At 45.2% G+C, this 21,633-nt stretch overlaps 1 protein-coding gene across 1 annotated transcript in view; it reads right to left on the reverse strand.

The window, feature by feature from the left end:
• Positions 1-754: 754 nt before the first annotated feature.
• Positions 755-21,633, reverse strand: part of kcnq5a (potassium voltage-gated channel, KQT-like subfamily, member 5a) — a 140,083-nt gene continuing 119,204 nt past the window's right edge. The window contains exons 6-17 of the mRNA XM_061228710.1: positions 20,003-20,113; positions 18,547-18,642; positions 16,591-16,685; positions 15,317-15,343; positions 13,903-13,959; positions 9,954-10,174; positions 8,749-8,857; positions 6,919-7,050; positions 6,373-6,486; positions 3,974-4,087; positions 2,137-2,263; positions 755-1,717 (exon numbers count right to left, since the gene is read on the reverse strand). Of these exons, the coding sequence (XP_061084694.1) occupies positions 755-1,717; positions 2,137-2,263; positions 3,974-4,087; positions 6,373-6,486; positions 6,919-7,050; positions 8,749-8,857; positions 9,954-10,174; positions 13,903-13,959; positions 15,317-15,343; positions 16,591-16,685; positions 18,547-18,642; positions 20,003-20,113 (2,166 nt within the window). The remainder of the gene's footprint in view (positions 1,718-2,136; positions 2,264-3,973; positions 4,088-6,372; positions 6,487-6,918; positions 7,051-8,748; positions 8,858-9,953; positions 10,175-13,902; positions 13,960-15,316; positions 15,344-16,590; positions 16,686-18,546; positions 18,643-20,002; positions 20,114-21,633) is intronic.

Genomic DNA, 21,633 nt, shown 5'->3' on the forward strand with positions numbered 1-21,633 from the left:
CCGACAATGTACCTCACCAGTGTTTTATCTCAATGCCATTCATTCAGTGAGATTTCCAGCTCTTTTTCAATCAACAATGCCCTCGAGAACTTGTTAGAATGGCTTTTAGGGTTTCATTAAGACAACAAATAAATGAAGTAAGTAATCAATTGCTATAGGCCTGAGTCTGAGAATGTCTGCTCTGCTTACAGTGCAGTGTCCTACCTTGTATGAAAGATAACCATGATGTGTTGTGTTCTGCACCAGAGTTATTTCACTGTGTCCAGCTCTGACATTACTTAAATACGAGAATAAAAGAACCAAATACAATTCATTCAACCCAACAGAAGTGGGACTATGGTTTCTGTGGTACTCAGGCAAACTAAAGGTCTGATGCATAAATAGTATAAATCCAATGTGCTGTTGAATTTAGACATGCAGTACTCATGCAAGACTGAGTTGTCAGCTCATACCACTGCCGTTCAGTGTCCTCAAAACTTTATTTCCCTTGTCTTTTTTTTGGTTTTTACAATCTATTTTTCCTCCTCTTTCATTCAATTTTTTTTTTTAGAATAATTCATGCAATGATATGTGTGTATGACCGAAAAAGTAAGTTACATTTTCGACAAACGCATTGAAAATAACAAATAGAAAACTTCTGGAGTTTCTCCCTCCCCACGGGGAAAAAAAACAAACATGAAAACCAAAGAAACATTGCAACCTCCTGTCCCCCTCCTTCCCAGCCCTCCCCTGGGTGAGGCTCTTTGCGGCGTGTCTATTTTAGCCGCACGTGGGGCATGCTGAGAGACTCGGAGCTCCCGGCGGCCTTGCAGGGGCTTCCCGCCGCCCCGCCGCCCCCGGTCCTGAGCAGCGCGGCGGGGAAGGTGGCCTCCGCAGACGGCCGCGGCAGGAAGCTGAAGCCCTCTGCACGCGCGTCCAGATCCTTGTCGCTGATGAAGAGTTCCGTCTCCCCCCAGTCGCCCGGCGGATCCGGCCCGCTGCTGCTGCTGCTGCTGGGGGAGAGGCCGGGGCCGGGGCCGGGGCCGGGGCCGGGGCCGGGGCCGGGGTCCGCTCCAGGCTGCAGGAGGTCCTGCACCGACAGGGCCTTCCCCAGGCCGTGGTCCCCCAGGGCCAGGTGGGCGGGCGGTGCTGAGGACAGCGAGGCCAGCGGGTCCATCTCCAGACTCATGTGCCTCCTCCAGGACCCCTCCTCTTTGGCGCTGGGCCTGGTCCTCTGCAGAACGTCGCCCCCTTGGGTGTGGCACGCGTCGGTGCCCACTGGGCTGGACTCCGGGGTGGCGATGGGGAAAACGCAGATGGGAGGGCCCGGGGGCTGGGGCATGCTGGGGAGCTGGAGCATGGCGGGACCCGAGAGGGAAGGCCTGGCTAAGTCGGGGTACTGGCCCCTGGAGAGGCTGTTGGGCGTGAGGATGGGAGGGGGGGAGTTTGCGGAGGCTCTCTCTGGGCTGGGGGGCCGGGCTGAGGGGCTGTAGGGGGAGCAGGACGGCGGGTTGCCCAGGCCCAGGTCGTTGGGGGCCAGGGCGAGCTGCAGGCCGCGGGGGAGGTTGGCGCTGGTGGAGCGGGACACGGAGCCCCCGCTCAGCTGGGTGGAGCAGGTGCTCTGGTAGTCCGAGGTCTGGTCCAGCTCAAACAGGGGCAGCGCCGCCGACGAGCCCTTCCGCAGAACCTGCCGGTAGATATCCAGCAGGGAGTCCAGCTTGCTTTCGATGGACTGAACCTGGAGTCATGCAGCAAGCAGCATATTAACAACAATACAATGATATCCCTCATCTTCACAATAATGGATTGCATTTAGACAGCATGGAAACTGCGAAGCAATGACACTCACGCACTTGTTTTAATGTTCCGAAATCATTTGGAGAGTTTAGTTGACATTTCAGCAATACCAAGCCTTCATCAGAAAAAAAGGCTTTGTGTGGCCGAAATGTCAACTCTACTGACCGATTACTATTTTGATTTTGGAGCATTACAACAAGTCTGAGTGTTTCACAGTTTCTAGGCTACTCTTTCTGACAATAGCCTCACGCTATTGCGGCTGGTGTGTGTGCGTCTCTTCGAAATTTGGATAGTGTCTTTCAGACCTCTAGTGAAACACGGTGCATGTTGAAAGGAGGTGAGGTCGTATGACTGGCTCACCTGTCGCTCGACTTTACACACACGTCCCAGCATGCTCATGTCCTCCAGGGCGTCCCCCTCTGGGTGAACCTTGTCCCGAACCTTCCTGTCCACGCTTATTTGCCCCTTGCCCAAGATCTGATCCACCCTGTGACAAACAGGAAAGCCTGGTCTTATAGGGAACAGCTTTGTGTTCAACCAGCCTTCACTACACACCACGGCAAGACAAAGCTTCCAACCCCTGTTTAGAGCAAAGCAAGTCAGAGCCACTCAAATCTACGGCACAGCAAGGGGAAAAGATCATCTACGCAGAGGGAATCAGAGTTATAAAATCAAGCACTGAAATTCTTTTAATGGAAAAAAAGTTCAAATTTCCCCCTGAAGGTATTTTCTCAACAAAGAGATAAGAAGAGGGAAATTCGCTTTGCTGTATATCTGCAGGAGGAAAACACACAAGAGCAGCGACTATTTTATGAATTTTGAATTACAGAACATTGGTCAACAGCGTTAAATTCTTAATTAAAAAAAAGAACTAATTTTTAACTACAGATCAGTTAATTGAGAAATTAGGAGTTTCACTTTTATACGATTGTTACAAGACTGAAGAATGTAGATGAAAAGATGGATGGCCAGTCTAATCTATGACAAGGATGACACTTCAGCTTCCAACAGCACCAAAAGGAACTCCATGCAGGAGATTAGAAAGGGAAGACACAATTCTACATGTTACAAACTATAGCTTCCCACAAATTCCCACACATCTAGGTCATCTGGGAGTCAAAAGCTTGAACATCTATTTTAAAAATTCCTATCCAAATCCTATCCAAATAGTATACTATAGTACAGGATAGCATAGTAGTGGTCCTCCACAGTTTCCCTTTATTCTTTCTCTCTGTATTTTGGAATGGGTAGTCGTGCTGAATTTGTGCTATGTCGCCCCCCAGTTGTACAGCATGAGAACTGCAGGTGAAGCTTGTGCACTTCTCAGTAAGGCGACAAACAGCCAGAGGACTCCAGTCCTTGTTCGCGATGAAGCCAATTGTTTTCCATCGTAGATGGATGAGGACGTAACCAAAGCGGAGTCTCAGGGTTCAGCCCACAGTCACTGCGAGTGCATACCCCACACCAGTTAAGATTCAAACACAACCATGTCCTGAATACGATGACTGCTGATGGATGCATTATTACTGAGCAAGTTTCATCTGCCTTGGACTCCCTGATGACAGTAAAGAACATACACTCAGTGAGCCCTTTATTCGGTATTTATTAGAACTATTATTTAGACTTTTTAAGTCTTCTGCTGCTGTAGCCTGTCCACTTGGAGGTTTTGTTGTGTGTTCAGAGATGCTCTTCTGCATACCACTGTTGTAATGTCTGGTTATTTGTGTTACGGTCACCTTCCTGTCAGCTTGGACCAGTCTGGCAGTTCTCCACTGACCCCTCTCATTAACAACGCGTTTCTGCCTGCAGAACAGCTGTTCACTGGATGTTGTTTATCCACAACATTCTCTGCAAACTGCAGAGACTGTTGTGCATGAAAATCCCAGGAGATCAGCAGATTCTGAGATACTCAAACCACCCTGCCTGGCACCAATAATTGGTCAAAGTCACTTAGATCACATGTCTTCCCCATTCTGACAGTTGGTCTGAACAATAGCTGAACCTCTTGACCACGTCTGCATGCTTTCATGCATTTAGTTGCTGCCACATGATTGGCTGATTACATATTTGCATCAACAAGCTGGTGTACAGGCCTACCTAATAAAGCGATCACTGAGTGTATGCATAATATGTAACCCCACCCCCCCAGGCCCCTCTCTCTGTGCGTTTGGGGACATATAGGCGCCGGGGGCCTGACCCCGGGTTCGAGGCCTTCCTCTTGGTCTGGCTGTAATACAAGTGCAGGGAGGGAGAGGAAAAGTTCTTGGCTCTGCTGCGTAGGCTCGGCTGTGGGCCGACCGAGGCCTCCGGCCTGGATGGGAGAGTGCAGATACACATGTCAGCTGCACAGACGCTCATCACCAGGCAACAAGCAGCCGCCACACACCAATCAGCACGCAGCACTCGGGGATCTACACTACGTGCTACTCAGAAGAGGTCATTCATCACAGTACGTTTAGACATGGGGTTAGGCAGTGTCTGGGTTTTAAGGCAAGATTCATTGATTGAGTGACCGAATCATTCTGAATGCACAACCAACACACATGAATCTTACAAGGTGAGATAGAAATCATGAATCATCATCATTTCTATATCTGAGAGGATGAATGCAAAAATAAGATTGATCATTACTTTTCCAGCAGACAGAACTAAAGGGGAATGTGATTTCAGCTGAAATGAAGTATTTCAGGATCAACTGAGATCTTTGTAGTTTAGGCAACTGCGCAAAGAACGTTCCCCAAACAGTCTTAGTACGTATTTATTCCTCCAAACAAATTCTGTAAAAAGTGGCAGAAAAACGCTCCAGGCATGTTGCATATCAATGTGCTGGTAACATCCCCTCATGGTTCTCATTCATGGTCTGAATCTAATCTAATTGACATTACAGATCTGTTGAACACAAACACTGCTCTGGTGAGGTTCCAGTGAATGCCTATCCACAATTCAAACTCTTAACAAAGCTGAATCAATCCAGAAGACTTTTTTTGGCTAAAACAGAAATGTCATTAGATGTCTACTTCTTGCTGATACAGAAAAACAACAACAGGAGGACCCACTAAAAAAACACAAACACCTCACTCCTTCAGGTTCAACAAAGGCAACCCAGAAATGCACTCAAAGATACCACTTCTAGATTCACACCAGTAAGCCTCCATCTACAATACAGAAGCTTCCATTTTACAACAATTAAAATGGAAGTGCCCAGTCATGCTGTAATTGTGCACAACACCAATACCCTGCTTGCATTACAATAGAACACCCAAGCTTCATTTTATCATGAGAAAGCGCCTGTTTAAGCAGAACGTTTCTACAACACCCTGTAGACCGACTGTAGTTTCCCACATAACTCATTGTTTTTTAATAAATGAGTATATTCTGTTACACACGGTATTAATTACTGACATTGATTCATGTTTAATTTGCTGATGTGTTTGATGTTGGTGTTTGTTTATTCATCTAGAGTAAAGAGCATGTCAGCACTCATTTGAATTTGCCTTTCGTCATCCAAGATTGTTCTGTCTACTGCCAAGTGCCTGAGTGATAAAAATGCCTTTAATGATCTGAGACAGAGTCATTTTCAAATTAGCATGGTTAGGAACAGAGACAAGTTAATTATGAGGTACGTCTACATACAGCGATTATTCATTAGGTTCAGACAGCTCCTAAATGCAACGCCATGCAAAAGATTGAAAGGGAAGATTATCACTATGTCCACAACATCACAAAAGAAAGGCACTTCTCTACCGCTACAACATTTCCTAACCGACCAAGGGCCATCTGGGAGTCTGATGCCTGAAGGAAACTGTCAATTTTCAGACAGCAAAATGAACATTTTCATAGGAAAATGCGGGTATTTATTGGTTTATGCAGGTTTCAGTGACTATACTGTATTTGTGGATGTATATGTATATCATGATCCCTGGCTGAAAATACATTGGAATACATTGTGCTCTTACTGTAGAAGAACATAGGCATCTCAAGGTCTCCCTGTTTGTTATTCATTTTAGGTTCAGAAAGCTTTGCGTGTTTTGAGCTTGTACTGTTGTATTTATATCCACACTTACAGGGTGTGCTTAGCTGAAATTTAAACCTCAGGTTTAAAGCCTCATTTTTATGTCACAGATTCAGATAGCTGCTCTGGTTGTGATGCAATTCTATGGTCTTGGCGTTTAAGAGGTTGCAAATGACCCACAGACCTCTCAAGTGATGAAAATAGTTTTTCATTGGTTCTTTGGCCACAGAGAGTTTGAAATCAAATCACTCTGAATCAAAGAAGCGCAATTACATTTATCATTTCAAATTTGGTTTTTAATCAACATTAATTACGCATTTGTACTGTTTTAATTCGGTCCTTAGCAGTACATAAGCAGCACAATATGTGGTTTCTCACATAATTTCTCCACGTGCCTATAATTTCTAAATGTAGCGAACTAGCTTCGGAGTTGAATGTGAGATTTTAGATTTTGATCAAACACATGGAGACCAGAAGACCTCCAGGACAGATTATAGATCTATGACTCCCGGGTGACCCTCGGTGTTTAAGGAGGGAGAGGTTTGGGAGGGAGGGGGCCGGAGGGGTGGTGGGTCGCGCCTGACCCCGGGTTCGAGGCCTTCCTCTTGTTGTGGCTGTAATACAAGTGCAGGGAGGGAGAGGAAAAGGTCTTGGCTCTGCTGCTGAAGGTCTGCTGTGGACCCACAATGGTGTCCAGCCTGCATGGGAGAGTGCAGACACATAGGTCAGTGAACAAACATACTGACTGACACACACACACACACACACACTCTCACACTCTCTCTCTTACACATGTGCACACAACGTTTCCTAAAAAACACACAGACACACACACACGCACGTACCAACACACACTCTCTCACACACACATACACTCTCACACTCTCTCTCTCTCTTGCACATGCACACACAACGTATCCTAAAAAACAGACTCTCTCACACACTTGTCACACATGCACACACACACACACACACGCACACGCACACACACAAACATATCCTCACACATGCCTGCACATATACACACATACAGGTCATGTGACTGGTATGTGCGTGTATGGCGCGATGGCGGTGCTGCTGTTTGTCCGTGTGCGTGTGGGTACAGTATCACAGCCTGCGGCGCTTCTCACCGCGTCTGCAGGCTCTTGATACGGCACAGCATGTCCAGGTGTCCAGCAGAGTACTGCTCGATCACATCCTTCACATCGTACGGGCGCAGCGTCTCCTTGAACTTCTTCTTAGCCACGTGAAACTTCATTATCCTGTAAAGGACAGGACGGGGCCATCGTGGAAAATGAAAGGAAGACAACTGTCACCGGAACCTATGAACTGAAGCCTCATTCCTGTACTTCTGGGATTTATTTTCCTTCGCAAACAGATCTACAGAGGCTACACTGCAAGATTCAAACCACTTGTTAGCTGCAAAAACAGAATGGCTAGGTTAGTTTGCTAAGTAGTACCCAAAAGAGCTTGCAGAGTTCCGGAAAAAGGTCTTGTGAACATGATTGACTTATATCAGAGTGATGGTAAGATCCAAAGTACCCCATGGTGAAACATGGTGGTGGGAGTTTTGCAGTTTGCTCATATCCTGTACTGTATGGCTGCCACAGGTACTGGCTCACTTGTCTCCATTGATAATGTAACTACTGATAGCAGCAGCAGAATTAATTCTGAAGTGTACAGAGCCTCACATTCACCGTTTCATTTCAAATCCAATGCGCTGGAGTACAGAGCCAAAAGAATAGAAATTGTACCACTCTCCAAATGCTTTGTGACTGCTCTGTAATTCTACAGTACCTCCTCTGACAATGCATACCCCACAACAGTAGACAGCAGTCCAAAAGCCTGAACACTACATTCGGAAAATATATTACACCATTACTTTAATAGTGCATTGGAGTACATGCTGTCGGGGGGGGGGGGGGGGGATTGGAGTGACATGAGGTAACAATGTTCAGCTGGACAGCATTTCTTTTATTTAAATGGTATGTACGCAACATGCTCTATGATTATACAAAATCAGCCACCTCTCTCAGCCTGCAATTCAGGGCCTCTCTTAAGAACAGTAATTGTCCCTGTTCTTTCTCTCTTTAAATCATCAAAGCAAGTAATTACAGAGGTTTAGTGTGTGGCTATACTTCATGCCTTGTGTTTGCACCATGCAAGTCCTACCACTAGAGGGCAGCCAAAAGCTAAGAAATTACCAACAGGAACAAAAAGCCTTGGCTACAGCAGGAGAGGTGAAGCAAGTCTTTTCAAGAAATCCCTCATCAGTACTTAGGTCAAAATTGATTTATAACACCACTACTACTACTACTACTACTAATAATAATAATAATTATTATTATTATTATTATAATAATAAAACATCACAAAGAATGAAAATCAGAAAATAAATAACCTGCTGTAGGAAAAAAAACAAAGTATTAATTTGCTCTAAGTTGCTCAAAGGTCCAACACCCTGAAACAGAAGGGGTTTGTGTCCTGAGCCGGTTTACACTGGCTGAGCAGAGAGAGGGAGGGGGGCATGGAGAGGGGGAGTGTTCCACAACATTGAACAAGAGTGACAGCCCCCTGTGGTTGGAGAAGGAGGTGGGGGGCCGAACTGACCCCACTGTAAAACTCAACATTGATGAGGCACTGACCTGAGGGGCCAGCTGAAGCCAGCAGTGTATCACACACACACACACACGCACACACATGCACACACTCATACACACACAAAAACACACATGCACACACACACACACACACACACACACAAAAACACACACACACACACACGCACACACTCGCACACACTCGTACACACACAAACACACACACCTCCCCCGAGCTCTCAGCTCAGGGGGTTGGTGCTGAAGTTACGGGATGGCAGGAGGAGGGCAAATCCCAGGGACAGGCGGTGGACTGGCAGGCCCGAGCACAGGGTGGAGGGTGGGAGGTCGAGCGGGGCTCACCTCACTGCTCTGATCACCGTTTTCAGCGCAGGGGTCAAATCCTCCACTGACACGTCACAATGACAGCCCTTCTCATCGAAAGCATCATCTGCCCCCAGAGTGGCATCGGCTGAGAGAGAGACAGAGAGAGTATGTGTGAGAGTGAGTGAGAGAGAGGGGGACACAGTGTGAGACAGGGTGACAGAGAGAGTGAATGAGAGAAAGAGAGAGGATAACAGAGTGTGAGAGAGGGTGACAGAAAGAGAGCGAGTGAGAGAGAGAAAGAGAGGGGGGGGGCCCATTATGTCATGACCGCAGATGTCAAAGTGCAGTTATGATGAAGGACCGCAACCTGCTCACCTCATTAACCTGACCCAGCAGAGACCAAAATAAACACACACACCTCAACAAATCAACAAATCAATGGATCAATATGCAAACATAATGAAAACACGCAATCAACCAGCCAACTGACTCTCAGTAAACTGGACAGGAGTCAGCCGCACACAGTCACACAGTAATGTATTTTGTATAAGTTAGAAGTTGTTGAAACATTTCTTATCGCATTGTTTTCTAAGTAGGTTTCCACACAAAACATCCGTACTTATTCAGAGCTTAAATGGCTTTATAATACTTGTTTTTCTCAGCTAAACAGGAGTGTCACAACATTAGTTGTGTGAAACAATAATTGAGAAAAAGTAGATTACAAAAATGTTTCCATACAAAATTGGTAATCATACAGTAAATATTTATGAGGAGAGACTTCAGCAAATGTCAAATATGTTCCTTCTCATGCATTCTCCAATTTCAGGGTAGAGTATCCTCTTGACATTAGCCAGGCTCAGATAGCAATACTAAAAAAGGATTGAACAATTTCCATTTTTCATTGCCTTTCCCCCACTTGCAGCAAAATCCCCTGTAAACAAGCATTCAGGACGTTTTTGACTGAAAAACAAGAAAGAATATTTTGGCTTCAGCTTAGTCGGGAGACCTTTGACATGGTATGCTTTTTGTCCTACGATCCCTCACACTGTACAGTACAGCAATAGATTCACAAACTCTCAGGACACAACACAAGAAGTACTTTCTCTGGACCCGGTCTCTAAATGGCAGTTCGATGGCTAGCTCTTAACGATTTGGCTCTCTGCAAGTTGTCTTTTAAAACTGTCCCAAACAAAATCGACTTGATCACCTCGTCACCAACAGGAGGGTGATTGGTGGCTTACCCTCGGGCGGAGCGCGTGATTGGCTCTTGAGGCGGAGCGAGGGGCGGAAGCGGGTGCGGTCGTTGAAGCTCCAGCTCTTCTGCACCTTGGCGGGGCTGCTTCCCTCGGTGGCGATGTCTGCCCCGGGGGAGCGCCGGTCGCTGACGGAGGTCTGCCGGCTCTTGATGCTCTGGCCTCGAGGGCTGGCCATCCGCACGCGCTCCTTAAAGCTCAGCTTCTGACTGCGCGGGGGGCAGAGAGAGAGGGAGGAGAGAGAGAGAGATGGAGGGAAGGAAAGAGAAGTTCTTTCACTCTGTGCCTCAGTAACTCGAGTTTAGAATAGGTGCCTTTTCTCTAAACAAAGAAAAGCTACAAAAAACCTTTTCATGAACGGGACCTTTATCCAATTGCGCTCCACAATCCTATCGATTGATACATTTATATTGGCATATTATGCTGCTAGACATTAACGTGATTAACATCTTCAATTGATTTATTTATTATCTTAAAGCCCTACACATATGTATGCAAGCCTTTCATTGGGGGGTTATAGAGAGGAGTCTGTGAGCTGACAGGAGCTCTTGCAGTCTAGCTGAGACACCCACCCTTGCCTGGCTCTAACATGTGAAGGACCATCAGAGACCAGCATGCATTGCAGCAAGCACAGCACAGGACAGTCGCCATAACACAGCAGGCAAGATGCACAAGTGAAAACCTCAATATTTTTGAATTCCTTTTTTTGTTCATGGCTAGAATGAATGAGTGAGAGCCAAGTCATGTGTGGGTCATGTGATCAGAGTGGGGGGGGGGGGATTAGGCAAGATAATGGATGGTTTAGGGGGTGTGACAGGGCAATGTACTCTTTGGCCATACTATGTTGCTGGAATGGAGTGAAAATATCATGTGGTACTGTTGTATCCCTGGGAGTGTTGTGGCACAGGGATGATGCAAACCTGGGTCAAATGCGTAACGGTTAAGGATTCAAATACGATCTTATGCTCTACTGAGCTTGTCTGGAGTACTGGAACCTATGAAATACACTCCCCTGCACCAGGCAAGATCAATCGAGCACAGCAAAGTATTTGAATCCAAAACAATGGCGTATGTGACTGAGATGGAGGACTGAGATGGAGGGTGGGCTGACAAGAAGGTGGTGGTGGAAGGGGTGGTGTGGTGTGGGGCGAGGCGGGGTGGGGCGTGGTGGAACAGGTTGGAGCAGGGCGTGGAGGGAGGGGGCCGTGGCAGGAGCTTGTGACGGGGTCATGCACAGAGTCGAGCAGGAAGCCATGCGCATGCAGCAGGAACTAGCAGGGCCCTACTTCACACAGAGAAACTTTCAGAGTCATCTCAACTCTACAGCCAAAGATGACTAACAGAGTTCACATCATTCTAAAAAGGTCCAACAGAGCTTACATCAGCCCCAAAGGGATGTAATGTACTCTATCCGAGTAAAATGCACTCTTTCAGAGTCAATATAACAATTCAACAACCGATCTGACTGAGTAACAAGGATGCAAGCTGGGTTGTAGAGTCTACAGTATGCATCAGAGAGACTTAGTCTGGCTGTCCCACAGATCTAGACATAGACATAGTTTGTTATAGACATAATGGACCAGCTGCTGTATATCACAGAAATACATGTTTTCAGATTTTTCTGTCACAGGAGGCCAGCTCTTTGTGTCCCACAGAGAGGGAGTGATTATATCGTCGAGAAGTGGATTGTTTGTGGCAGCGAGATGCTGATTGGCAGGAAATTGCCCAACTGTGTCACAATCAAACTAGGACTGCGCTGGATGGCTGACTGTTACAGCATTAGGCTAGGACTGCATTGGATAGCTGTGTCACAGCTTTAAGCTAGGACTGCATTAGATGGTTGACTGTTACAGCATTAAGCTAGGACTGCATTGGATGGCTGACTATGTCACAGCTTTAAGCTATGACTAAATTGGATGGCTGACTGTTCCAGCATCAAGCTAGGACTGCATTGGATGGCTGACTGTTACAGCATTAAGCTAGGACTGCATTGGATGGCTGACTGTTACAGCATTAAGCTAGGACTGCATTGGATGGCTGACTGTTACAGCATTAAGCTAGGACTGTGTTGGATGGCTGACTGTTACAGCATTAAGCTAGGACTGTGTTGGATGGCTGACTGTTACAGCATTAAGCTAGGACTGTGTTGGATGGCTGACTGTTACAGCATTAAGCTAGGACTGTGTTGGATGGCTGACTGTTACAGCATTAAGCTAGGACTGTGTTGGATGGCTGACTGTTACAGCATTAAGCTAGGACTGCGTTGGATGGCTGACTGTTACAGCATTAAGCTAGGACTGTGTTGGATGGCTGACTGTTACAGCATTAAGCTAGGACTGTGTTGGATGGCTGACTGTTACAGCATTAAGCTAGGACTGTGTTGGATGGCTGACTGTTACAGCATTAAGCTAGGACTGCGTTGGATGGCTGACTGTTACAGCATTAAGCTAGGACTGTGTTGGATGGCTGACTGTTACAGCATTAAGCTAGGACTGCGTTGGATGGCTGACTGTGTCACAGAAATATGTTGTGGTCCAGAGACGACTAGTTGTCAGATACTGGCAACTCTACAAGTTTTAATGTCAAATTCTTATTCCTACTTTTGCTCTGATTTTGCAAACAGCATTGGGTTTTTGTTGGGTTAAAGGCAGTTAATCCTTTTTAAAAACTCCACGCAATTAGACAATAAAACTATTCATAGATGTTATATTGGAAACAAAATAAAACCACATTAATATAAAACTGGGCTCGAAATGACTGCTCACAGAGCTGAAGACTAATAAACGTATTTGTGCAATTTAAAAGCTGGGATTTAATTTGTTAAATAACTTTTATTGTGTTGCTTTTCCCCATGTGTTTTGAATTGTGTCTGAATCATTTTCATACAGCACAACCTGTCTATAAGTATAACATCAGTCCTGGGGGATTTTTGTTCTTATGAGGCATTGAAACGGACTGAACAAAAGACGTGCCAAGAAAATACATTCATAAATTACATGAATGTTTAATAAGCGAACACATCCATGTTTGCTTTTAATACAGCTTGTAATGAAGTACAGTAGTTAAGCTACCCTACAGTGAAACAGCCCCACTCATAATCACAATGAGATGGCGGCAACATCCAAAGTCACACTTTCAGCCTGAACAAACATGGTGACATGGTCAACTGAACTGACACATAAAATCTACTCAAAGTATGAAAGTTAAACATTTGAATATTATCAATTAAATCTGAATTTTTGATATTGCCACATTAGTATTCTGCTTCCAACAGAATTTAATTCATGTTTCAACCCACGACATTTTGTATTTTGAGTTGACAGAAATTGTAGCCAGTTCATCGTTAGACTAAAGTTACATAGCACCGAGTGCTTTATTATTACATGTGCTGATGATTTTAAACGGCACTTGAAGAGGAATGATTCCACCCTATGGATTATTCCAACATCCAGCATGCTTACAAGCAGGTTGCACTGCTACAATTATAACCGCTACAGTGGTGGTTATAATATAATTCAATTCACAAAGTTCCAGATGTGTTGACTTCAGTCAACATCAGACCCCAAAGCCTGCCAGCTTCGGCTGTGGGTTATAGCAACAGCTGACCGTAAGAACAGCACCCCCTGTTGGTAGGAAGCCAGAGTGCATGCTGTGCACACGATGGCAATAGAAGAGTCATCTTCCAAATGTCTAAACGGAGAATGTGCTTATATGTCAAAACCACCAGGCAGCAGGCAGGACAAGCTTCTGACGGGCAGTGTCCAATCTATCCTCAATAACCATACAACAAACCCACCAAAACAAGATACTCTGGAGCAGGGAAGGAGGAATAGAGAATGGGGCATTTATAAGGCATTAGGTCGCTCTTGTTCTCCATGCACCTGAGGTTAGTTTGCATTCCCAAAGACCATGTGATCGAGCGAGGGATGCTGGGTACCTATGTTTCCTTGTGGTATATCTCCGGAGGAGCTTCTGTCTATTATTAAGAACCCTACTAGGAACCAGGGGACATAGACGATCACGTGTTATTTCATCACAAACTACCTCGCCTTTTTTAAAATCAGCAGTCAAATATAGTCAGCATATCACACAGCTACATTAATTATATATAATTATTTTAAAGCACATATCATATTGAAATCAGCAATGCTTCAGATGAATCAGAGGTCTATACTCTGAAAGACATCATGCAAAAACAGACAGGTGTTAAGCTGCAAACATGGATTCAACTTCCCTACTTCTTAACATCAGTCTACATTAATATTTGATTGCTGTGTGTTAAACAGCTAAAGATTCTCGTGAGGTCGTCTACATCTCACTAGTGTTTCACAGCTTATTTTCCTCCTTATTTTATCCCTAAAAGTTTACCACAAAACAAAAACACTTTTCCCACAGGCAGATAATACAGAAAAGGGCCCTAAAAACAAATTACCTTTGCCTTTTAGCACATAATTATCTATTTTAAACAGTTATATGCTAGTTCCATGTTGACAGAAGCCCAATTATAGGGGTAACTGAACTAATAAGTGAAAACATGAAAACCTTGTGCATAATTACAGTTCCAAAGGGCTGTATAATCAGCTCATTTTCACCCACCACATCTGCTGCTGCAGAAAACAGTAATCCAGGAAAAAGAAAAACCCTTTGCAGAGAGAGAGGGATAATTAAGCAGCCTGCGTGTGGCCCAGCTACATTGTGACTTGCAGTGCAGTCTAACAGTGGGTTAAAGTGCTCATTAGAAGACCCTGGTTTAAAATTACAACAACTTGACTTGGTGCCCGGTGATGTTTTGTTTTGGTGTTGACAGGTCGTGTGAGGTCAGTGCCTGGTGTTTAATAAGTAGCATAAACAACGTCTGAACTGAAAAAACCAGTATTGTCACAGTCTGGCTGGGCAGATGAAGAGCTTACATTGACCAATGAGAGGGTATTCCTCATCAAAAGTCAAGGAATAGGGTCTGTCACTTGTCTGTATTCAGATTCCCTGACTTACAATATGGTAGGTCCCCCTCCTCATCCTTCAGACAGTTTTAGAACAACTATAATGTTCAAAATGTTCTGACAGATGATAACTCCTAAAGGAAACACTCATAAACTTTATCAATGAATTTGGACTTTGTTGATTATTTCCAAAAGTAATTTCTCAGCACTGTATCTACTTGCTGATAAAGCAGTCTTATACTTTTGCGCTACATGCAATATTCAGAATATTTATTTATCCAAGCTATAAAATCCATGTTCCATGTATTGAATTACTGGCTAAACCCAAACAATAATAGGAATATTTTTTCTGAAATCAAACTGTTTTTGGAATATTTCTGTATGGTTAGATAGAAGAGCTACAATACAAACCTGCTAGTGGACTCGCCCTGGTCCTTCCTTCAGAAGTTAGTAAGAGACAGAGAAGGAACAAAGTTCATAGGATTAATTCTTCTGCATGCCCAGCAGTTAAAGACAGACATCAAATCTGCGACATTCACACGCAGGCGGTACGGAGATACCATCGTTCATGTGTCGACTTCAGACAAGGGGTGAAAGGGAATGCGTGCGCACACATAGCAACAGGCAAAAGAGGGAGAAACCGCAAGAGGATGAGGAAAAAAAAACAACTCAACTTGTTCTCCAGGACAAATCGCATCATGCGTGCATGCCGGCAGTGCACAGTGCATATCCGGTAGACGCTACTTCTACAGCTAAGGTGTGGGAACTTTTAGATTTAATTTTAGATATACAGATATCTACTGTGTCTCTGTGTGTGTGTGTGTGTGTGTGTGTGTGAGAGAGAGAGAGAGAGACTGTTTAAATGAGACACTGAACTGTACAGACTCTACGGAGCTCAAATATAGCAGCTTGCTGTTGCCCAGGGCGAAGGGCAGTAGCTATGGAAACCTCCAATCTATGAAATGCAATGTGTATTCAGAGTTTGGTACATACGAGTTGAAGAGTCATGGAAGTTTCTTCCGATCCACAACTCATTATCCTGTGGCCTGTGTCACAGCCATCGTGTCGCCCTTGTTATTGCAGTCTGTCCCTGTGTGTGTGTGGGGTGTGTGTCTGTGTGTGTGTATTTGTGTGGGTGCAAGCATGTATGTGTGAGAGTGACTGCGAGTGTGTGCATGAGTGGGAACGTACGTGTGAACGTGTTTCAGCACATGGCATGCCCAATATTTCCAGGCTCCAGTTAGAATAATGATATCATTTCCACCAGCATTTGGACCCAAAAGGAAGCAAAAATAAAAACAGTGGCCATATCTGCGCTTGTATGAATCTAAATTGGCTGGACCACAGTGGCAAAGGACTGTATGGTAGCACGTCTACAAGCCCTGCCCTACCCTACCTGTCAATCAAAACAGACAGGAGCCTGGACAATATTGCATGGTCTGTTTGATGACTGTGAACCTTAATTTAAAAAGGCAAAGTAAACCAAAAGAGAAAATGTATTGTATAGGGAGAAAATATAAAAAAAGGAAAAGGAATGTAAGTAAAAGGGAATTTAAAAAAGTAGGGGATGTAAACCAACATGGATACAAATGAACAGAAAGCAGGATATGGAGTAAGAGGATATTAAAGGAAGCTTGAGGAGCACAGACACCAAATACAACACCAGCTGCCATAGTTGTACCTACTTTGTAGGACTGCAGGTGTGCAACGCCTTCAAATGAGGCTTCCAGGTAGCAATGGAAACCGAATTCTCATCAGCCGCATAACTACGCCAAACACACTACGTGCAGAATATACAAGACAAGGAAGAACGGGGGGGAAAAAGGAAACAGGAAAAAAAGGAACAAAATAAAAAAAGAAGAGAACAAGGCCAGAGGGAGCAGGGAATAAGAAAAAAAACAAAAAAAAAAACAAAAAGAAGAAAAAACAAAAAAACGGAAAGCAGATTAGTACAAACCGATACAGGTCACGGCTTTCACCATCATTTCACAGCATGGATACATGCCTGAGGGGGGGGAGAATACTTTTATAGTACCGCCAGGTGGCACTCAGGTACGCCCGGCTGCCGTCGGTGGTGTACAGCCGCCATGCAGCCTGGTGCGAGAGGAGAGACAGAGGGAACCGCAACAAGGTGAGGACACGCCACAGCAGTGCACACAGCAGTGCACACACACACCCCCTCCCCCCCCTGTGGAGGCCCTCCATCCTGACCGACGGACCTGTTGACATGCAAACGACGGGGACGCTGGAGAGAGAAGGGACAGAGACACAGGGAGAGGGAGGGAGGATGTTCTCCATGAGGTCCTCTTCATGGACCTGTTCACCGTCCACAGTCACAACCACAAAAGCCAGGGAAATGACACCTGTTACATGAAGTCCAGGACTGGCTTTATATTTATTGGAATGTGTTCTGAGAGCAGAAGTCCTGAGTCAGTATGGCTGGAAAAGAGTCTTTTATTCTTGGGTAACATCCAGGAGATTTAGTGTGGTGGTTGGCACCATGGTCTCTGATGTAGGAGAGTGCTTTGTTTCACCCCTTCTTTAAAAAAAAGATTCATTGGCCAAACATGAGAGATCAGGTTTACAATTCCTACTGTGATCCCACCTTCACACTTTCTTGATTGGGTGCCTGATAGAACCAATAAAATGTAATGCTGCCCTCAGAACACATTCCATTCCTTCGGTCAACGATTACAACATTCAACACTAAATATTCTACATTATGCCAGAAGGTGAAGTCTTGTTTTCAGCAATTATCTTGACATATTATTACATTTACTGGACCTGATAATATAAAACACAATATGACGGGAACCAAGCTTCTTCTGTGCCATATAGGAAACAAGTGTCATTGATGAGGAAGAACTGATTTCCTCTGAGAAATCCTGATTAAAAGCTCTTTCCAGGAAATGGGCTTCTGTTCAACATAATTCTACAAAATATTTTCAAAGATGACAAGTTTCAATTTGAGTAGAGCAAATGCAGAGAACTGAAGTTAATTTGGTTCAAATGCTGAATTTTACACTGACCAGGTGGTATGTTCCTATTGGCATATTCTCTCTGAGAGGCTTGATTACCTGAATCCAAACTCAGAGGAGGGAACTAGAAATGGCTGACGTGACGGACTCTGGGAGGGGAACATGTTGTTAGGGACACCCAGACTTCAGTCTTCGGCCAAGATTAAATCAACGATAACGAAGGACTCAGTACTCATGAAAAAAACCAGATCAAAGCTCAGTTTAAACGGCCTAGAACCTATTAAAAAACTGGAGTAGATGGCGCATTCCCCTTGAGAGATTGATTGGTCGGGGGTAACTTGTGAACGTGCTCCGCTACAATATGCCAGGAATCTGGGACGCATAGCTCCAGTAGGCCTGAGTGGGAAGGCAAAGTAGGACAAAGCAACAGGACAGGACAACCTGTATATGGTTCAGACGGAGCTCCTCCAGCTGAGAAACCTAATAAAGCAGAAGTCCAAATTAATGAGGGACACAAGCACAAGGCACAACATTCAAACAAAAATAGGAAAAGGTTCAGATTAATCCCGGCGGAAACCGCATCGCCTGCAATGTAGAAATGTCAGCGCTCCCTTTACACACCAGCAGGGGGAGCGCCTGCTCAGACTGGTGAGATGTGCTTACCTGGATCAGGCTGGCAGCCGGGTTCCTCCGCTTCTCAAAGTGCTTCTGTCTGTGCTGCTCTTGGACCTTCAGCGCAAATCCTGATCCCAGAATGCCCTGCAGATGGCATCACACCGCGTTACATCACATCCCATCAAACGTTCCTTTTCCTTTTGCAGACGCTCCATTTTATTTTGAATATATCCATGATGGTGCAGTGGACAGTACTGCTGAAGTGGCACAGACACTGATTTTTCTAACTCCCACCAGCCTGACCTCAGAACAGTTACAGTTACAGGCCATACACCTGGTGTGGTCCGCCCCCTATGCTCTGGACCACCGGATAACTGATCTGGGATCAGCCAACAGTGTGGGGGCACAGAGAGTCTCAGACCCTGCATGTCAGTGGCTTTACAGACTGCACAGGGCCGCAGGGCCGGAGACACGCTGATAACCTCAGCGGAAAGGCTTCTGAATTAAAGCGGAGCTGCTTCCAAGGGTCATATAAAGCTAATGGCATCAATTTTAAGGGAATGTACAGAGCAAGGCTTATACGACCGACCCATAAATCTTGACGCGGAGAGCTTACCCAGCAGTTTAACTGAGGAGAGGGGCCCGAGTTGCCTAAAATAACACCGGCCGGCTGGAAATGGCAATTAATTACGCCTGCACTGGAAGGCCGTCTGGGGTCTAAACACGCCTGACGTCTCGGTTCAAAGACTCGGGAAGAGAGGCATGCTGGGAAGTGGCGATAGAGGCACCTCGGTTTCTGCGACGTATATGATGACTGAGCTGGAGCAAAGCACACAGACACCACTGCAGAGCACGGACAGGGCTCTCCGTTTTTGTATTTAATCATAACAAGGCGTACATTAAATAAATGTATTTATACATCAATGGGCAGTGCATAAAATCAGCCACTTCAGCATAAATGTGACCCCTTATTCCATAGCAGAGACTTGGCTCTCCTGTCCCACTTTTGGAGTTACCCATCATACAATTCACCTTCAAACTCCATTTACTCAGTAACCGTGAGTCTTTTTCCCTGTGTTTCTGTGAAAGACAAGGGCCTGCTGTGCTTCTGTGTGTCCGTGACTGACAGGCCCAGGACTCAATCAACCTTTGTCCCTAATTATGGCCTTCAGTTAAACTGAAGTCGCAGGATCATTCAACAAGATGACTGTTCGCCAACTTTTGCAAACATAATCAAACTTTTATCTGTTTGCCAAGAAAGTTTGCTAACACTAGCTAACAGTGTGAAAAGATAGTTGCCCGTCACTGTTCTCCTTAAATAACGTTTGTTCATAAATATGAGAAAGATATCTGTGGGTAATCCATGGTCATTCTCCTCCTTGCATTCATCTTAAATCATGAACAAAATTAGAAAAGTTTGAAGAGTAATTGCTAGAAAGGGGCCATTGGTGGCTGGGAACGCTCGGACCTCCAGTGGCACTGTACGTTGGTGTGAAACACTCACCGCCGGCAGGGCGAAGAAGGAGATTCCCAGCAGGGCAAAGCCGGCCGAGAGCAGGCGGCCAGTCCAAGTCTGTGGGGTCTTGTCCCCGTATCCAATGGTGGTGAGGGTGATCTGGAGGTGAATGTGGTGGTGGAGGACACATGTCACATGATACAGGTTTTTCAATGTACCGAATAACAGCAACAAGTCATGTGACACCCTGGTCCTGCAGCCACACAGGTCCAAATCCAAAATTAACCAAACGGAAGCTTGAAAAATGGAAATTATGTTAATCCTTTCAGTCCCGATAGTGCCGGAAAGCGTAACTACCGTAAAATAGTGCCATATGGCAGTCCCAACCGGATTCAACCAGTCAAAATGACTGCTATACTATTTTTTTGAGCCCCTAATAAATCTCTACTATATTTTCACTACTTTCTCAATTTTGTCAACCAAAGCCAACCAAAGCAAAAAGGATTTGGGTGGAGCCAGTTCATATTGGGCTTCGGGGGTGAAAGGGTTAAATTACCACTTACCACAAAATTATGACACTGCATAATGGGAAAAACAGCCCATTTAGCCCATTTACCTGCTGGACTTCAACATCTCAAAGGTCTATTTTATTCTATTATTTGACTAATACAGGGCCTGGCAGGCTAATCCACATATGTTCATATCCCTGCCGAATGGGCTCATTTCTTCCCATGCCCCTTGGTTCTACTGACAGAATCGGAAACATAGTTTGTGCTTCACTTTGCTAACCCTTTTCACGATGTGCTAGCATACTGTATCATCCTCCAGTTTATTATTCCCTCCAACTCCCCCATGGCGAATGCCTGGAAAAGTCTTCTACGACATCATGGCACCACTTTCAACTATAAAATGGCACGGGTCCAAAAAGGCGACTTGGGGGTTGAGAAGCACATTGTAAAATTGCCCCTTAGGCTACTTTTCAAGAATATACAATGCTCTGTCCAGGCGAATGAAAAGGGAAAAGACAAACACACGCACATTCGGGACAGCTCTAGGTTAAAAGGTGGCTGCTACTCAGGGTAAATTGCATCCCGGTTTTCCCAAATGGACCCTCCCGGTTTTAGCTGTGGTTTGGAGTGCATCTCCCCAGCGAAAGTTAGTTTTGAAGGATAATCAAATCCAAATGCATTATAACCCACACTGCACTAATCTCTCCAGCCCCTCAATACAAGTTAAAACTATAAATAGCCATAACAAAACAGTGTTTTGCTGCACCGGTACAACAGCACAATCACTACTTTTTCCAATCTTCCGTTACTGCTCGAAAAACAAGTGCAGTGCTCTGTCTTTTCCTTCACTCATAAACAAGACGCTTGTCTTACTTTCAGGCAGAATATTCTCAAACAAAACGCTAGCCAACATCAATTCTACAACCGCAGTAAAAAGCAAAATGCATCGGATTAAAACGATGAGACGGCCTTTCAATGTGGCCTCCTGGCAGAGGTGCATGGAGGAGTATTTTTTTTAAAGATGCATTTCATTAAGCACCGCTCCGCCTCTCCCGTAGCTGCAATCGACTGCTTGTGTGGGGTCGGCGAGAAAGACCGGGCTTGACCGGGTCCGCTCACGTTCGAGGTTCTCGTCTCACACCTCAGCGCCCGTTTCAGATGGACGCCTCG

The sequence above is a fragment of the Conger conger genome, chromosome 18, assembly GCF_963514075.1.
Source record: "Conger conger chromosome 18, fConCon1.1, whole genome shotgun sequence".
In the NCBI taxonomy this organism is placed as follows: Eukaryota; Metazoa; Chordata; class Actinopteri; order Anguilliformes; family Congridae; genus Conger; species Conger conger.